General features: G+C 44.5%; 2 protein-coding genes across 2 annotated transcripts; one reads left to right on the forward strand and one right to left on the reverse strand.

The window, feature by feature from the left end:
- The first annotated feature begins 79 nt into the window (after positions 1 to 79).
- DNAAF6 (dynein axonemal assembly factor 6) lies at positions 80 to 7562 on the forward strand. Its single transcript, XM_080993379.1, has 6 exons — positions 80 to 279; positions 2136 to 2190; positions 3069 to 3177; positions 4840 to 4936; positions 5752 to 5837; positions 6950 to 7562. Exons 1-6 carry the CDS (start codon positions 172 to 174, stop codon positions 7077 to 7079), a joined length of 585 nt encoding a protein of 194 aa, XP_080849505.1. The 5' UTR covers positions 80 to 171; the 3' UTR covers positions 7080 to 7562.
- Positions 7563 to 11741: 4179 nt separating this feature from the next.
- Positions 11742 to 16370, reverse strand: LOC308469965 (uncharacterized protein). Its single transcript, XM_080993120.1, has 3 exons — positions 16033 to 16370; positions 14390 to 14516; positions 11742 to 13218 (listed from the first exon to the last, which is right to left on the reverse strand). Exons 1-3 carry the CDS (start codon positions 16192 to 16194, stop codon positions 12455 to 12457), a joined length of 1053 nt encoding a protein of 350 aa, XP_080849246.1. The 5' UTR covers positions 16195 to 16370; the 3' UTR covers positions 11742 to 12454.
- Positions 16371 to 17248: the final 878 nt, after the last annotated feature.

The raw sequence follows: 17248 nt of genomic DNA on the forward strand, positions 1-17248 counted from the left end.
CCTCTCGATGTCGTCTTGGCGCTCCTCCGCCAATGGGCGCGCCGCATCCTCCTTGCCCCCGCGCAGGCGCCATCGGGCCGTTGCCGTGGCGACGCGGGAGACGCTGGCGGTGGCAGGCGGGCAGCTCGCTTTCTGAGCGCTGCTGCGAGTTTCTTTGTAGCCGCCCTGGCGATGGAGCCCCCGGAGCTGGGACTCTGCTCGGCCTCCTCCTTGCTGGCTCTCTCCCAGTTGCTGTCGCCGCCGGAGGAGGAGGACGAGGACGGAGGAAGAGCGATAGGGGTGAGAGCAGTGCCGGATTTATGTATAAGCTAAACAAGCTATAGCTTAGGGCCCCACTCTCTCCCCCCCCCCCCCGTATACTTATTCTTAATTATCTTTCACTATTAATATACTTCTTCTTAATTGTATTTCAGTTCAAAAATTACTTTGAAAAAATACATATTTTGTTATATGCAAATGGCTTTAGATACCTATTAAGTACATAAATTACAGTCATACCTCAGATTACAGACACTTCAGGTTGCGCCATAGCTGTCAACTTTCAGATTTGAAAATAGGGATCAGCAGCCTCACCTGTCCCGGGGACAGTCTACGGGATATCAAACAATTCGGAATAGCAGTGGAAAGCAGCGGGAAACAGCGCTGGAATAAGGGAATTTCCCGCAAAAAAAGGGAAGGTTGACAGCTATGGGTTGTGCTTTTTCAGGTTACGGACGTGCCGAAACCCGGAAGTACCGGAACGAGTTACTTCCGGGTTTCAGTGGTTGCACATGCACAGAATCGCCGAATTGCAACCTGCACGTGCGCAGATGTACCGCTGCGGGTTGCGAACGTGCATCCCGCACGGATCACGTTCGCAACCCGAGCGTCCACTGTACCATATAGCATATTTTCAACACAAAAAACAGCAACAATTTGTTGTTGACAGCTGGACATATAAAGGGCCCCATTACCTTCAGTAGCTTAGGGCCTCATCAAACCTAAATCCAACCCTGGGTGAGAGGAAGGCGTGGGGTGGGGAGACCCCCTCCCCCTCCAGGGGTTCATTTCTCTCTTTAAACATGACCTTTTTAAATTAAATTTTTAGATTTTGCCATTTCTTTTAGAATCCTAGAATCGTAGAGTTGGAAGGGACCCCTGAGGGTCATCTATGAAAACCCCCTGAAATGTAGGGATCTTTAGTAAAAGGCGGAAGATTTATATGATCTGAAGAGAAAGCAGCTGAAAACATTAGCAGGACTGCAGTGACACTTGTAATGTAACGAGAAATATGGACATAATGGAGTGATAAAAAAATTGGATTATTGAAAAAAGATGCAGTAGAAAAGGTTTAACAACAGAACCCATGGAGGGGAATGTGGGAAGTTCCAGAGACTTGGATGAATCTTTAAACTGTGGATATGTTGTGGTGTGATTATAATGTTAAATATGTAAAACCAAATATATATATATTTTTAAAAGAGCAATGCAGGAATCTCAGCTGAAGCCTCCTTGACAGATGGCCATCCAACCTCTGCTTTAAAAGCCTCCAAGGAAGGAGAGTCCACAGTTTCCCAATAGAGACTGTTCCACAGTCAAACAGCTCTCACTGTCAGAATGTTCTTCCTGATGTAAACATCAGGAATCTCCTTTCTTGTAACTTGAAGCCATTGGTTCGAGTCCTACCCCCTCCCGGAGCAGGAGAAAACAAGCTTGCCCCCTCTTCCATGTGACAGATCTTGAGATATTGGGAAATGGCTCTTATATCTTTAGACAACATTCAGAACAAATCTTTCCTATCAATTGAACTCCCATCCACCCTTCCATGGTGTTCTTTTCTAACCAAATAAAGCTGCTATATTACTTATATTTTACCCATTATATACATGAATTCTAACTTGGTAAACTATCCGTTCTCATCTGTTGCTATAATTCAAATGCTGCATATGTTTTCACATAACCATGCTATTAAAAGACAAATTCCACAAAATATTTCCATTCCTCAAGAATTATTTCCTCATCTTTAATTCTAACAGTCAATCTAGTCATCTCAGCATATTCCATCTTCTTCACAAGCCTCTGCGCTTTCAATGTGCTTTAGACCTGCCTTCTTTAGGGCAGCTAACGGACAAGGGCTGAATGCAATCTTTTTGCAGGTGAGCAGCGCAGGCCCAGGGAACATTGGCCCCCCAAAGGCAGCAGCGCCCACAGGTAAGCTGGGCGTTATGATGATTTATTACATTTATGTACCACATTTATCTTCCAAGGAGCTCAAGGTGGTGTACATGGTTCACCTCCTCCCCATTTCATCCTCACAAGAACCCTGTGAGGTAGGTTAGGCTAAGAGATGGTGACTAGCTCTGGGACACCCAGTGAGCTTTATGGCTGAGTGGGGTTTCAAACCCAGCCCTCCCATGTTCAACACTCTAATCATTATGCCACAAAGCAAGGAGTGAGGAGATTTTTTTTTGGGGGGGGGGAAATCAGGGTGCACAGGGACGTCACTGATATGCCATCAAAAGGCTGCCTGCAGCGTCCTGTCCATGCATCACTCAGGAAATCTGAAAATAGCAGGCACACCCTCGGCATTCATCGAAATAACAAACCCCAGTGATGCTGCTCACACATGGAAGGAATCGGTGAACTTGGTAACAAGGACAGAGCTGCAAGGCACCTCCACACATCACACAGAACACACAACAGTGTTCGTGCTCTGTGAGCCCTGGTGGCATAGGCAGCCACAGCCTTCAGATCCCATTAGGCTCCCTGTAACCACTGTCATAGGGCAAGAAGACACAGAAAGAGGAGTGAGGAGAACTCAGTGGCATCATAACAGGTACTAAATCATTATTTGTAATAATGTATGAACATCTCTGATTAATGGGATTTCAGCCAGTGATTAATGGGATTTACAACTTGAAAACCAAGGTGCTTGTTTTTACAGACACTGTCTTTTAGATGATCCCTCGTGCCATGAGTGTGCTATGAGCCAGATGTGGCCTGTTGCCCTGCAAGTATCAAAAGGCCAGGGAGCTGTGTGTGCTCTGCAACGACAAGTAAACCAGGTGATTCTGTCTTCCTGCTTGCAGCCGCCACTCAAGTGAAATATGGGAACAGCAAAGAGATCTGGAGTGCAGAGGACGTGCCGGAGGATTCCGAGTACAATGACGATGCCTTGGACTCCAGGGAACAGCCTGAGTAAGTCCACATGCCCTGCCAGGAGTGCTTGCCAGCACATGCCTCTCTCTTCCAAATCTGTGCTCTGATTTGCCTTTGGATGAGGGAGTTCTCTTAAATAGTCTTGCAAGGGTTGGTTCAGTGTTTGAAATTAACCGGGCACCAGTCGCCTATCACCACAGGCAACAGGCCTTTTGCGAGTAAGTGGAGATGTCTGGTCGCAAGATTTGACGACTAACATCTGGCTGGCTGTTGCTGCCATACCGTGCCCATCAGGAAGTGGGGTTAGGAGTGCAGCTTTATAAATTGCATTGAAATTGCTGCAACACATGAGTAGCTCTGGAGCAGCTGACAGGCAGGGCAGGCACCGTCCTGGCAGAGAGAAGGAGGCAATTAAATCTTCTGCTGTTTCAAACGAGTGTTGCTACCAAATCTATAGACAAAGTTCTCTTAAATTTTTTGAAAATACATTTTACATATCTTAGTACATCAATTATACACTTGTAGTCATTTATCTTACACTCTTTGGTTACCACACACATCCCTCTTATTTAGTCCTTGTTAAGTTGCTTATTTCTGCTTATTAAGTTCTGCTTATTTTTAACTGCGGCTCAGTATCTAACCCCACTTGGAAGTTTATCTGATTGTTATATTTCTTTAAATATTCATCAAAGTACAGTATTCCCACCCTTCTTTTATATCTGACTCATCCTAATTTCTTATTTTTGCAGTCAACATTGCTAGCTCCGTGTATTCTATTAGCTTATTCTGCCAGTCTGCTTTTGCGAGACTATTTTTGTCCTTCCACCTTTGGGCACAGATTATTCTGGCCGCTGTTATTGCATAGAGGAAAAGACTAAGGACTAAGTATTGGGTATTTCCCCCTCTACTATACTCAATAAGAACATCTCTGGTTTCTTGGGAAATGAGACTCTTAACATCTTTTTTAGTTCTGAGTATATCATCTCCCAATACGCATTGGCTTTTTACACCCCCACCACATATGTATAAATGTCCCTTCAATCACTTCACATTTCCAACATGGTTCCCTTTTTATACATTTTTACAAGTTTACTAGGGGTGAGGGACCATCTATATAACATCTTACGTAGGTTCTCTTCTAGAGTATAGCATGCCGAGAAGTTTATTGTTGTTTTCCACAGTTTCTCCCAAGAGGCCAAGTTCTTTCCTGTAGGGAAATAACTCAGCTTACTTTGCTCAATTATATTAGGGGCATTTCATGCTTAAAATGCAATATTCAGCTATGTTCTTGCATTTCTTAAAATCCATAGAAAGGGAATGTGCTGTTCCCAAATTTGCTTCATTCCAAATTAAATAAATTGGCATTGAGCGGGAGAGAGAGAGAGAGAGAGAGAGAGAGAATGGTTGCCCAATGGAAAATAATTGAAATTGGTTAGAAAAGCTCTGTGAGGTTCAGGCTCCAAGAAGGAATTGTGGATGGGAAAGCCAGAAGCAGCTTGCTACATAATTGCTTGGCAGCTGGAGGCCAATTCTTGTCCTCCTCCCTCCAGTTGCTTTCTGGGGTTGCAGTGGCTGAGCAGGAACTGAAAGCAGCGGGCTCTGCCCCGTTGGGAGTGTAGGGGCTGCCAGGCAGCAGCTGATGAAAAGAGGTGCCCCGCCCCAATGGCTTTCAGCCTTGCTGGCAAACATTGTCTTTCACAGATATGAAATATTATTCAAGCAACATGTGAGTGCTGAGGACATGTTCCTGGGAATGAGCAGGAAGGACGCGTCTACGGCTTGCTGTGAGGACATGCTGGTAAGAAGCAGGCTCTCCAGGCTCTTCCTCTTAACGTATTTGGCCCATTGTTCTAACGGGGATGGGGTTTTAACGGGGACGTGGGTGGTGCTGTGGACTAAACTGTGGAGCCTCTTGGGCTTGCCGATCGCAAGGTCTGCAGTTTGAATCTGCTTGACGGGGTGAGCTCCTATTGCATTGTCCCAGCTCCTGCCAACCTAGCCATTCGATAGCATAGCAGCACAAGTAGATAAACAGGTACTGCTGTGGCGCCAAGGTAAATGGCATTTCCGTGAGCTAGAAGCAGTTTAGTCATGCTGGCCACAAGACCCAGAAAAGCTGTCTGCCGACAAGCGACAATCCCCTTGTCCGCACCCCATCAATTGAATTCAATTGGACAGCTGTCCAGGGGTCCTTTAACTTGGCTGGGTGCCATTTTATTTGGGGGTGGGGTTCTTCAAAATTGTTTTTAAGTGTTATATATTCATTTGGATTTTGTTTTTGCGGGCTGGGCTATTGTTTTGGGGCTTTTGTTGCGGAGTGTATTTTTGAATAGTTTGTATACATTAGTCACGCTAATTGTTTTAGTTATTTTTATTTTGTATTTTGGGGCTTTAAATTGTAACTTTATGTTGTGAACCACACTGAGACCTACAGGTATAGGGTGGTATACAAATTATCATCATCATCATCATTATTATTATCATTATCTGTTATTATAAATTACATTAATAATAAATAATAATATTAATAATACTTTCACCTAGCATCCCTTGTATCCCCAGCAAGGAGCTGTATCGGTGCTCCCTGGTAACCACCTCTGTTTTTCATTTCAGATTAAAATCAAACTTCCAGATACGAAGGCTTCAGACATTACCCTTGATATCCGGGAAAAGGTTCTTGATCTCCGGAGCCCAGAGAAGTAAGCTGGCAGGAGGGGTGTGGAAGTTCCCCTCAATTATTTTGGCCCAATTTGGCAGCAGCCACTTGCTCATGAAGGAACTCCTGCACACACGATGAATGAACCTTGCTTAGTTGGCTGGTTGGTCGGCTGATTCTTGGGTGAAGATTCTTGGGTAGAAAGGCAGACTTTCTGCCGGCCTGTGACCTCCAGTGTGACACTTCAGGGTTGGTGACAGGGACTGGCTGTTTTTGGTGTCTGGTAACACTCTCTATTCTCTGCCTTTTTCTTAGTACACCCTTGAGTCTTGGCTAGCGCTTTCAGAAAGATGCACGCAAGCTTTGTGTGCAGGAAAAAGCTTTGAAAGTGGGAATCAGTGGCTGCCAAAGATCTGGAAGGAAGGAAATTATTGTTTTTGGTGGGGAGAGTTTCTGAACTCTTTGTGTGCCACCCCCACAACAATTTTATTATTTATATGCCGCCCATCTGACTGGGTTGCCCCAGCCATTCTGAGCAGCTTCTGACAAAATATTGAAAACACAAAAAACCTCAAACTTCCCTTTGGATGTCTTCTAAAAGTCAGATAGATGTTTATTTCCTTGGCATCTGATGGGAAGTTTTTAATGTTTGAGGCAGAGGCCCCCCTCAGCCTTGGCCACAAAGATTCCCTTCTTTCTTTCTTTCTTTCTTTCTTTCTTTCTTTCTTTCTTTCTTTCTCTCTCTTTCTCTTTCTCTTTCTCTTTCTTTTTCTCTTTCTCTTTCTCTTTCTCTTTCTTTCTTTCTTTCTTCTTTCTTTCAGCCAGTGTGGCGTAGTGGTTAAGAGCAATAGACTTGTAATCTGGGGAACCGGGTTCGCGTCTCTGCTCCTCCACATGCAGCTGCTGGGTGACCTTGGGCTAGTCACACTTCTTTGAAGTCTCAGCCCCACTCACCTCACAGAGTGTTTGTTGTGGGGGAGGAAGGGAAATGAGAATGTTAGCAGCTTTGAGACTCCTTCGGGTAGTGATAAAGCGGGATATCAAGTCCAAACTCCTCCTCTTCTTTCTTCCTTCCTTCCTTCCTTCCTTCCTTCCTTCCTTCCTTTTCCTCATATGGCAGCTTCAGGTGACAGCTTCTACTTTTCTGTTTCCCAGGAAGCTTCTCTTGCACCTGCCTCACCCTGTGGATACCAAGAGTGGCAAGGCCTCTTTCCTCTCCGAAAAGGGCACTCTGGAAGTCACCTTGAGGATGAAACGAGAGCTTGATTTCATCAATTTTGCCTGAAGAGGAAAGGAAGCAGCTCCATAGAAATGGTTGTTGAGTGAGCAACCACAAAAGCTGGACTGAGCAGGAAGGGTGGGATCCTTCCTGCTGCAGCTCCCATTCCTTAGAGCTCTCACCAGGACTCTGAGATGGAAATCTAGCTGGGGAGGTGTCCCAGCAGGAGATGAGCTTTTGGACAGGGTGGTGATTGAGGTACATTATAGCCCAACCTTTGAACTTTCAGATTCGCAGCCAGGACCATTGTCTGCTCTTATTTCTGACAATTGCACACCTATTTTGTGGATAATTAAACTCTCTTTTCCATTCCTTAATACATGTGTACATCAATATTATTTTGAGAAGATCTGCACATATAAGCAGAAAAAGAGGTTTCCTTGCATTTGATAAAGGTTTGTTTTCAAGGCTGCCTTCTGTGTGTGGGGGGAGCACCCTGTTGCAACAGTTAATAAAGATCAGGCTTACTAGCTGCTTTGCTTCTCAATATTCTCTGGTTGGCCTCTGTTATTCTCTCCTACCGACAGAGAACCTACAAAAGGACTATATATGGGCTCTTGGGTTCCCCATAAGGGGAAAGGAGCAGTTTTATCAGGCCATCCCTGTCTCCTCGGGAAGTGAGTCCCAGAGTTGGACTCTGTGTTTTGAAGAAGAGCTGGCTCTCCCCGCATCCAGCTTCCCAGTTCTAGTGTTAGGAGAGTGGGACCTAAACTTTCCTCTGCCCACTTTCTCTATGCTGTGAATAATTGTACAAATTCCTATTGCGTTGCCTCTTAATTGCCTTTCCCCTGCTAAACTTAAAAAACCCCAAACATTTTCTAAACTCCCTGGAAGGTAGGACTCGAACCCATGGCTTCAGAAGAATTTGAAGAAGAAGAATTTGGATTTGATATCCTGCCTTTCACTCCCCTTTAGGAGTCTCAAAGCGGCTAACATTCTCCTTTCCCTTCCTCCGCCACAACAAACACTCTGTGAGGTGAGTGGGGCTGAGAGTCTTCAGAGAAGTGTGACTAGCCCAAGGTCACCCAGCAGCTGCATGTGGAGGAGCGGAGACTGCGAACCCGGTTCCCCAGATTACGAGACTACAGCTCTTAACCACTACACCACACTGGCTCAAGTGACTTCAAGTGACAAGAAAGGAGATTCCGATCCAACCTCAAGAACAGGGGTAGGGTTAGGGTTAGGATTAATACCAGGGGTGGGCAACCTAAGGCCCAGGGGCCGGATGCGGCCCAGCCACCTTCTCAATCCGGCCCGCGGACGGTCCAGGAATCAGCGTGTTTTTGCATGAGTAGAATGTGTCCTTTTATTTAAAGTGAATCTTGGGGGTTATTTGTGGGGCCAGCCTGGTGTTTTTACATGAGTAGAATGTGTGCATTTATTTAAAATGCATCTCTGGGTTGTTTGTAGGGCATAGGAATTCGTAGCTTTTCCCCCTCCAAAATATTGTCCGGCCCACCACATGGTCTGAGGGACGGTGGACCGGTCCACGGCTGAAAAAGGTTGCTGACCCCTGCTCAAGAAGACCTTTCTGACAGTAAGAGCTGCCCAACTGTGGGGTGGAAGGGGGCGGGCTCGCCTTCCTGGGATGTTTTGAAGCAGAGATGGGATGCCCATCTGTCCTGGATGCTTGAGTTCTGGATTCCTGCGTGTGCTGCTATCAATCCACCATCCACACACAAGGAGGAAGGTGTGAGGGGGTCACAGAAACCCTATCATAGAATCATAGTTGGAAGGGACCCTGGGGGGTCATCTAGCTCAACCCCCAGCAATGCAGGAATCTCAGCTCCAGCATCCATGACAGATGGCCACCCAACCTCTGCTCAGAAACCTCCAAGGAAGGAGAGGCTGCCACCTCCCGGGGGGAACCCGGTTGCTCTGTTCAGAAGCTCTGACTGCCAGAAAGCACTTCTTCCTGATGTTGGGTCTTCTTCATTGTCCCTTGAAGCTCTGGGTTCAAGTCCAGCCCTACATGAACTTGTGACGTCTGGGATTTTTTGAGTTTAGAAAACGTTTTGGGGCGCCCGTGCAGCTGATCCAGTGGGGCTTTCCGGAGGCGAGACCAGCGCCTCTCCTCGCTCTCTGCCTGGAGCAGCCCAGAGGCTTCTGCTTCCATTTCTGTCCCGCTTCCCCGGGGAAAATGCTGGGCTTGGCTGCGGCTGTCCTTCCTTGCGGAGGTGCTGCAGGTGGGTCATATTATGTACTATTATTAGTGGGGGGTGGGTGTTCCTACTGGAGGGAGTATGTGGAGGGATTAAAAAACCCCATTAAGCAAACCATTTCAATTTTAAGGTTTTTTTTCTGTGTCTCCTTTTTCTAGTCACCAATTTGTCCAGATTTTCTTTTTTTCTTTTTTTTTGAAAAATATTTATTGGGGTTTGCAATAAAAGTGAACATAATGAACAGTATAACAAATCTTAACATAATTTCACATTTTCTTTGGACTTCCTCACATCTCCCGCTTCCACTTTCATCATTATAACTTTTTACCAGCAATTTATTATCTTATTTGCATTCTTATATCTCATTTATATCTTTATAATCTTATAATTCTCAATAAGGTTTATATTTTCTCAATCTCACTTATTATCTTAAATCATCTAGGTTAGTGGTGCTTCATTATTTATGATCTAGCATCCTGCTTAACATTCACTCAAATTACAATGCTTTTGTAAATAATTCTTAAATTTCTTCCAATCCTCCTCCATCTTCTCTTCTCCCAGGTCACGAATTCTGCCGGTCATCTCGGCCAGTTCCATGTAGTCTATCAGTTGCATCTGCCATTCTTCCAGTGTGGGTAGATCTTGAGCTTTCCACAATTTGTCCAGATTTTCACATCTTATTATTTTTAAAGACCTCTTGAAAATTGGTCAGCATTTTGGTACAGATCTTTCCTAATGTACATGCTTTTGCAAAGGGTATTTCCCCAAATATTTACATTTCCCATAGTTCTTGCATTCCTGTATATTTTTCCGCTAAAACAATGCATTTATAGGTCTTTCCCCCTTTGTATGGGAGTAGGAAATCTTTTCCCAATGGAAGGGCAGACCTTTCTCCTGCTTCCCTCCCTGCAGGTGAACTTGGGCAAGTGGGTGACATTCCTTAGTCTCCCCATAGAGCTTGGGGGGTCAAGGCTAACCCTAAAACATGGGAAAACCTTCTGCAGGGACTCCCCTGGAACTTGTAACAATTTTTTTCCTGGCCTGATTTTAGTATAATTTATTGAATGTATATACCTCCATTTACCCACAGTTCTCAGGGCAGTTCACAGGATAAAATCACAATATAAAAACTCAAAGTACATAATAAAAACAAAAAAAGCAACAACCCAATAACACCCCCACCCCACATTTTAAAACGTTTGTGTTTCAATTAAGTACAGCAGTTTCTGCCAGAGCAGTTCTGGGCAAAAGAGGTTAAAAAAAAAGAGAGAGAGAGAGAAACAAGCAACTTCAAGTCCACATTAAAAGTCCAAGTGTGACTGAGGCCTTATACAGACCGGCTAATACTACTACTACTACTTTTAATATTGGACCCTACTGACATCTAAACAAAGAATGTTTGTTAACTGTGTTGAGTGAGAACAGTGTCATTTATTGGACATTTAAATGAGAAATTCTACTTTGTTACAATTGTTCAACAAGCCCATGTATACACTATAACTGCAAAGCTCATTCAAAGCACATTCCTTGCACCTCGAGAATTCCGTGGATTGTAGTTCACTGTCTTGGGCCCGGTCTTATTCAACATCTTTATCAACGACTTGGATGATGGACTCAAGGGCATCCTGATCAAATTTGCAGATGACACCAAACTGGGAGGGGTGGCTAACACCCCAGAGGACAGGATCACACTTCAAAACGACCTTGACAGATTAGAGAACTGGGCCAAAACAAACAAGATGAATTTTAACAGGGAGAAATGTAAAGTATTGCACTTGGGCAAAAAAAATGAGAGGCACAAATACAAGATGGGTGACACCTGGCTTGAGAGCAGTACATGTGAAAAGGATCTAGGAGTCTTGGTTGACCACAAACTTGACATGAGCCAACAGTGTGATGCGGCAGCTAAAAAAGCCAATGCAATTCTGGGCTGCATCAATAGGAGTATAGCATCTAGATCAAGGGAAGTAATAGTGCCACTGTATTCTGCTCTGGTCAGACCTCACCTGGAGTACTGTGTCCAGTTCTGGGCACCACAGTTCAAGAAGGACACTGACAAACTGGAACGTGTCCAGAGGAGGGCAACCAAAATGGTCAAAGGCCTGGAAACGATGCCTTATGAGGAACGGCTAAGGGAGCTGGGCATGTTTAGCCTGGAGAAGAGGAGGTTAAGGGGTGATATGATAGCCATGTTCAAATATATAAAAGGATGTCACATAGAGGAGGGAGAAAGGTTGTTTTCTGCTGCTCCAGAGAAGCAGACACGGAGCAATGGATCCAAACTACAAGAAAGAAGATTCCACCTAAACATTAGGAAGAACTTCCTGACAGTAAGAGCTGTTCGACAGTGGAATTTGCTGCCAAGGAATGTGGTGGAGTCTCCTTCTTTGGAGGTCTTTAAGCAGAGGCTTGACAACCATATGTCAGGAGTGCTCTGATGGTGCTTCCTGCTTGGCAGGGGGTTGGACTCGATGGCCCTTGTGGTCTCTTCCAACTCTATGATTCTAGGATTCTAGGATTCCCAGCAGCCCTTAACAAACCACAGTGCCCAGAACTTGAGGGGTGGGGAGAACATGTACTTCGCAAGTGTAGTTTTTATGTAGTTTTAAATAATCAAAATATCCCATGTGCCCACGAAAGGCAGGCACTTACACATAAGATAACTAGATAAATGTAGCAGGGCATTGTGACTGTCTTCAAAGACTCAGAAACCTTAAGGCAGAACCGCATCGCACGAGCTACAGGCATTGGGATATTCTCTCATGATAATTTCTCCCCTCTGTGGGTTCTTTGTGTCATGTGACAAAGACACATGAGAGCAGAAGCAGCAAAGCAGGCTGGGAAGTGCTGGGACTTCACAATCATTTGGGCCTACTAATGTTATTCAGGCCTAACTGCTAAGCATTGAGTCACTCTGACATCTGACTTAGCAGCCAGTTTCTCTTTTGTGCTCTCTGTAAAATTTCAGTGAGAAACTGTCTGCTTCAGTTGTGAGCAGAGTCAGTATGTAATCTCAGTCAAACTGTTTGGAACCATGTTGTTTACGAAGAAGTTTATTTTAATTCAGTAAAGCTTTTATTCTTTAAAACTCTGCATTATTAATTTACGCTGCGCGTCACTTTGGTGTGAAAGCAGGTGTACACTTTTTCCCACACTCCAAGCATTTCCTGTGTGAATTCCTTTATTTCCTTTGATTTAGCAAACACGTTCTGAAAAATTCTACGGTACCTGCTCTTTGTGACCCAGCTGATGTATTCCAAGGCTTAAGGGAGACATGAAACACGTTTGACATTTGGAGCATATAAAATGTTTCTTTACAGAGCGGGTTGTGTCATCTCCAACAAAGTCCGATGGAGGAACAGAGCTTATGCCACAATCTGTCTTCTCTATGTGGGCTCTCCAATGTGCAATAAGGTTTGTGCTGCTACTGCAGCTATGTTCACATGCTGAGCATTTATAAGGTCTCTCTTCAGTGCGGATTGTTTTATGTTCAATAGAGCTTGCTTGAGAAGCATAACTGGTGCCACTGTCTAGCTTTTTCTCTGTATGGGTTCTCTGATGTGCAGTAAGGTTTGTGCTGTTACTGAAGCTGTGGTCACAGTCTAAGCATTTATGAAATGTCTCTCTAGTGTGGATTCTTCGATGTGCAGTCAAGTTCGACGTCCTCTTGAAGCTCTTTTCACACAGGTCACATTTATAGAGCATCTCTCCTGTGCAAATTCCTTGACTTCTGGCAACTTTTGATGTATGGCAGAAGCTCTTTGCACCCCTGGAGTGTTTATATGGCTTCACCCCTGCATGGAGTCTTCGATGTGCAATAAGGTTTGACTTCCAATTGAAGCTTGTCCCACATTGTTCACATTTATGGGGTCTCTCTCCTGTAGGAACTCTCTTGTGTTTCAAGTTCTCTTTTACATCTTCATGCTTAAGTCCTGGCAGAATCGCACATGGTTCTACCTCATTCTCAACTACCTGCACATCACCTGTCGGAATAAAGATAAAGACCCAAAATGATAAGCAAGACCTCAGTTTGCTCTCTCTTCCCCCATCGTGAGTCATATTCTCCCCTCTGGAAAGGCTGGTGGGAAAACTTAGCTGTCCACTTCACCCACCCGCTCCAGTATTCCAAATTTGCAATGTTCCCTGTCCCCAAACTCCAGGGGTTGAGCTCACCAATGATTCAGTGAAACCCATTGTCATAAGGTGAATGCTTTGGGAACCTTTCCTACAAGAAAACATTGCATCCCCTCTGAAGGACCCAGCTGCTGGAGATTTTTGTTTTGGTTTTCCTGGACTGTAATGCTTTAAGGTGAGCTCTGCTGGGTGAGACTAAAAGCCCATCTGGTCCAGAATCTTGTACCAACAGTGATCAACCAGATGTTTATGGGAGCCTGCAAAGTAAATTTGTAAACAAAACTACCCCTTTACACAAGCACCAACAGCAATAGATGTGAAACTAAAAGGCAAGGCTAGAAACTGGGGCATCCTCTTTTACCCTTTTGATGATGTAAAAGGGTAAAAGAGTATTGGGAAATAATTTATAATGAATTGAAAAAAATGTTTAAAAGCACCTTTACAAAAAAGCCAAGAGTACTTTTTTGGGGGGAGATAATTCAGATGGAAATTCCCAGGTGTCAAAAAAGGTTATTTATGTATGCTACCACGGCGGCCCATGTTTCGTTAGCCCCAAAATGGAAAACGAGTGAGGTCCCAACTAAAGAAGAATGGCAACTTAAGCTGATGGAATATGCGCAGCTTGCGGATCTAACTTATAGAATAAGACAACAAGAAGAATATTTATTTAAAGAAGATTGGAAAATGTTTATTGAATATATGGAGGGGGGAAATTCTGTACGCTTGAAAACGTGGACAGCATTAAGATAAATTCAACAATGTAAATAAGTTTTGATGGATGTAATAATGGAATGCTGAATGGTTTAGTTTATATAAAACATCCAGGGATTTATGCTATGCAAAATGAACCATGGAAAGAGAAGAAGAGAAGTCATCAATATTTTAAGGTTGTTTAAATGAATACTGTAAATTGTAAAACAGAAAATTTCATTAAAAATACATATTAAAAAGAAGAAGAAAGAAACGGGGGGGGGGGGGGCATCAAAAAAGGCAGGCTCAGAAAGCACAGCTTCTCCTTACTCAGACACCTGGCTTCCTCATTGTCAACTTCCTGCTCCATTTCCTGCCATGGCTGCCTCTGTTTCACAGCTGCCTGAGCCTGGCCTGCCTCAGAGGTATTTGCAGCCGCCTCCTTCTCCATAGACGCCTGAAATGTCAGAAAGGCATCCATTAAAAACAGCCCTACTGGACCAAGCCAATGGCCCACCTAGTCTGGCATCCTGTTCTCACAGTGGCCAACCAGATCAGTTTTATAAATAATAATAATTTTATAATTTATACCCCACCCATCTGGCTGGGTTTCCCTAGCCACTCTGGGTGGCTTACAGCACATGTAAAAGCAGTAAAACGCCAAACATAAAAAATCCCCGATACAGGAACTGCCTTCAGATGTCTTCTAAAAGTTGTGTGGTTCTTTATCTCCTTGACATCTGGTGGGATGGCGTTCCACAGGGTGGGCGCCATCACCAAGAAGGCCCTCTGCCTGGTTCCCTGTAGCATTACTTCTCGCAGGGAGGGAACCAGCAGAAGACCCTTGGAGGAGGACCTCAGTGTCCAGGCTGAACGATGGGAGTGGAGACGCTCCTTCAGGTATACTGGGCCAAGGCCGTTTAGGGCTTTAAAGGTCAGCACCAACACTCTAAAAACTCAATATATCTAAGCCAGGTGGCCAAATGGCTCCTCAAACCAGGGTTACAGTCGCCAAAATGGAATGCCTAGTTGCCATTTTGGGGGCCAGACGGGTTCGAAAGCTGTATTTTTCAATATGACTTTTTGGTTCCCGAAATTCATCCCAATTGTGCAGATAAAATATGACACGTAGAATTCTACAGGATGTGAAAACATCAAAGTATTGAACAAAAGACACCTTGGTGGCTGTCACCAATTGAAGCTTTGTTGCTCAAACCACTTGGTAAAAAGGGGAAGTGGCTTACATACAGAGATTTATTAAAGGACCAAGAAGGAAAATGGAAACTAAAAGATTATGAGGAAGTAAAAGATCATTTTCAGAGTTGGTTACATTACAGGCAATTACATGAGATGTACAAAGAAGATAATAAGAAAGGATTTAGTTATGCCACTTCGAAATTTCAAAAGTCATAGAAGAAGAAGTGAAACTGCTGAAGAGTGCATATAGTATTCTGCTAGTATGGGAAACAAAAGATGAGGTAAAATCAGTCATGATCAAATGGGCACAAGATATAGGACATAACATACAATTTGAGGATTGGGAAAAATTGTGGAAAACAGATTTAAAATTTACAGACTGTTCTCTTTTGAAAGAAAATTATATGAAAACGATGTATAGATGGTATATAACACCAGTACAGATAGCAAAAATGTACAAAACAGGGTCAAATACATGTTGGAAATGTAAAGAAAAAGAAGGGACTTTTTATCCTATGTGGTGGGAATGTAGAGAAGTTAAATTTTTTTTTGGAAATGATATATAATGAATTGAAGAAAATGTTTAAAAGGACATTTGTTAAAAAACCAGAAGCATTTTTGTTAGGGATTGTAGGACAAGACCTGCCAAAGAAAACAAAGACTTTATTTATGTATGCAACAACAGCGGCAAGAGCCATGATAGCACAAGGATGGAAGAATATCCGCCCTCCCTTCCACACGGGTGGGCGGGGTTTGCGGCACCGAGTGGCGCTCACCTGGGCGGGTGCCACCCACCTGCTTGGGCCGGCCTTTGACCCGCCCTTCGCCAGGGAGGACAATGGCCGGCCAGCCGGGAGTGGGCCCAAGGCCAAAGGAAAAGAGACTGTCTCCGTTGCCCAAGTCTCTTTTGCTGTTCTTCCTTCCAGGATCAGGATCATCAGGAGCGTGTCCAGGTGGCCGGATTGAGGTAAGTAACAGGCCTCTTCGCATTTTGCTTGGATGGGGGGGGCTTGGCCCCTCTACCAGGCTAGGCCGCGTTTTTGCGGCCTTCTTTCTTTCGTTAGGCCGTGTTTTTGCGGCCTTCTTTCTTTCGCTAGGTTGCGTTTTTGCGGCCTTTCTTTCGTTAGGCCGTGTTTCATAGAATCATAGAATCATAGAGTTGGAAGAGACCACAAGGGCCATCGAGTCCAACCCCCTGCCAAGCAGGAAACACCATCAGAGCACTCCTGACATATGGTTGTCAAGCCTCTGCTTAAAGACCTCCAAAGAAGGAGACTCCACCACACTCCTTGGCAGCAAATTCCACTGTCAAACAGCTCTTACTGTCAGGAAGTTCTTCCTAATGTTTAGGTGGAATCTTCTTTCTTGTAGTTTGGATCCATTGCTCCGTGTCCGCTTCTCTGGAGCAGCAGAAAACAACCTTTCTCCCTCCTCTATGTGACATCCTTTTATATATTTGAACATGGCTATCATATCACCCCTTAACCTCCTCTTCTCCAGGCTAAACATGCCCAGCTCCCTTAGCCGTTCCTCATAAGGCATCGTTTCCAGGCCTTTGACCATTTTGGTTGCCCTCCTCTGGACACGTTCCAGTTTGTCAGTGTCCTTCTTGAACTGTGGTGCCCAGAACTGGACACAGTACTCCAGGTGAGGTCTGACCAGAGCAGAATACAGTGGCACTATTACTTCCCTTGATCTAGATGCTATACTCCTATTGATGCAGCCATAGCCTGTATTGGCTTTTTTAGCTGCCGCGTCACACTGTTGGCTCATGTCAAGTTTGTGGTCAACCAAGACTCCTAGATCCTTTTCACATGTACTGCTCTCAAGCCAGGTAACACCCATCTTGTATTTGTGCCTCTCATTTTTTTCGCCCAAGTGCAATACTTTACATTTCTCCCTGTTAAATGTGTTTTTGTGGCCTTTTCCAGCTTTTGCTGGCTAGGCCGCAGGGGCGGCCTGCTGGCCCCCCGGCTAGGCTGCAGGGGCGGC

Source organism: Podarcis pityusensis (assembly GCF_964106645.2).
Source record: "Podarcis pityusensis genome assembly, chromosome: 2".
NCBI lineage: Eukaryota > Metazoa > Chordata > Lepidosauria > Squamata > Lacertidae > Podarcis > Podarcis pityusensis.

Coding starts and splice junctions, on each gene's coding strand:
- DNAAF6 (XM_080993379.1), top strand. CDS start 172: ATGGAGCCCCCGGAGCTGGGACTCTGCTCGGCCTCCTCCTTGCTGGCT. Junction 2,191..3,068: donor AAAGGCAGCAGCGCCCACAG/GTAAGCTGGGCG, acceptor TCCTGCTTGCAG/CCGCCACTCAAGTGAAATAT. Junction 5,838..6,949: donor GATCTCCGGAGCCCAGAGAA/GTAAGCTGGCAG, acceptor TCTGTTTCCCAG/GAAGCTTCTCTTGCACCTGC.
- LOC308469965 (XM_080993120.1), bottom strand. CDS start 16,194: ATGATCCTGATCCTGGAAGGAAGAACAGCAAAAGAGACTTGGGCAACG. Junction 14,517..16,032: donor GGTGGGTGGCACCCGCCCAG/GTGAGCGCCACT, acceptor CTGACATTTCAG/GCGTCTATGGAGAAGGAGGC. Junction 13,219..14,389: donor TGAGGAAGCCAGGTGTCTGA/GTAAGGAGAAGC, acceptor TTATTCCGACAG/GTGATGTGCAGGTAGTTGAG.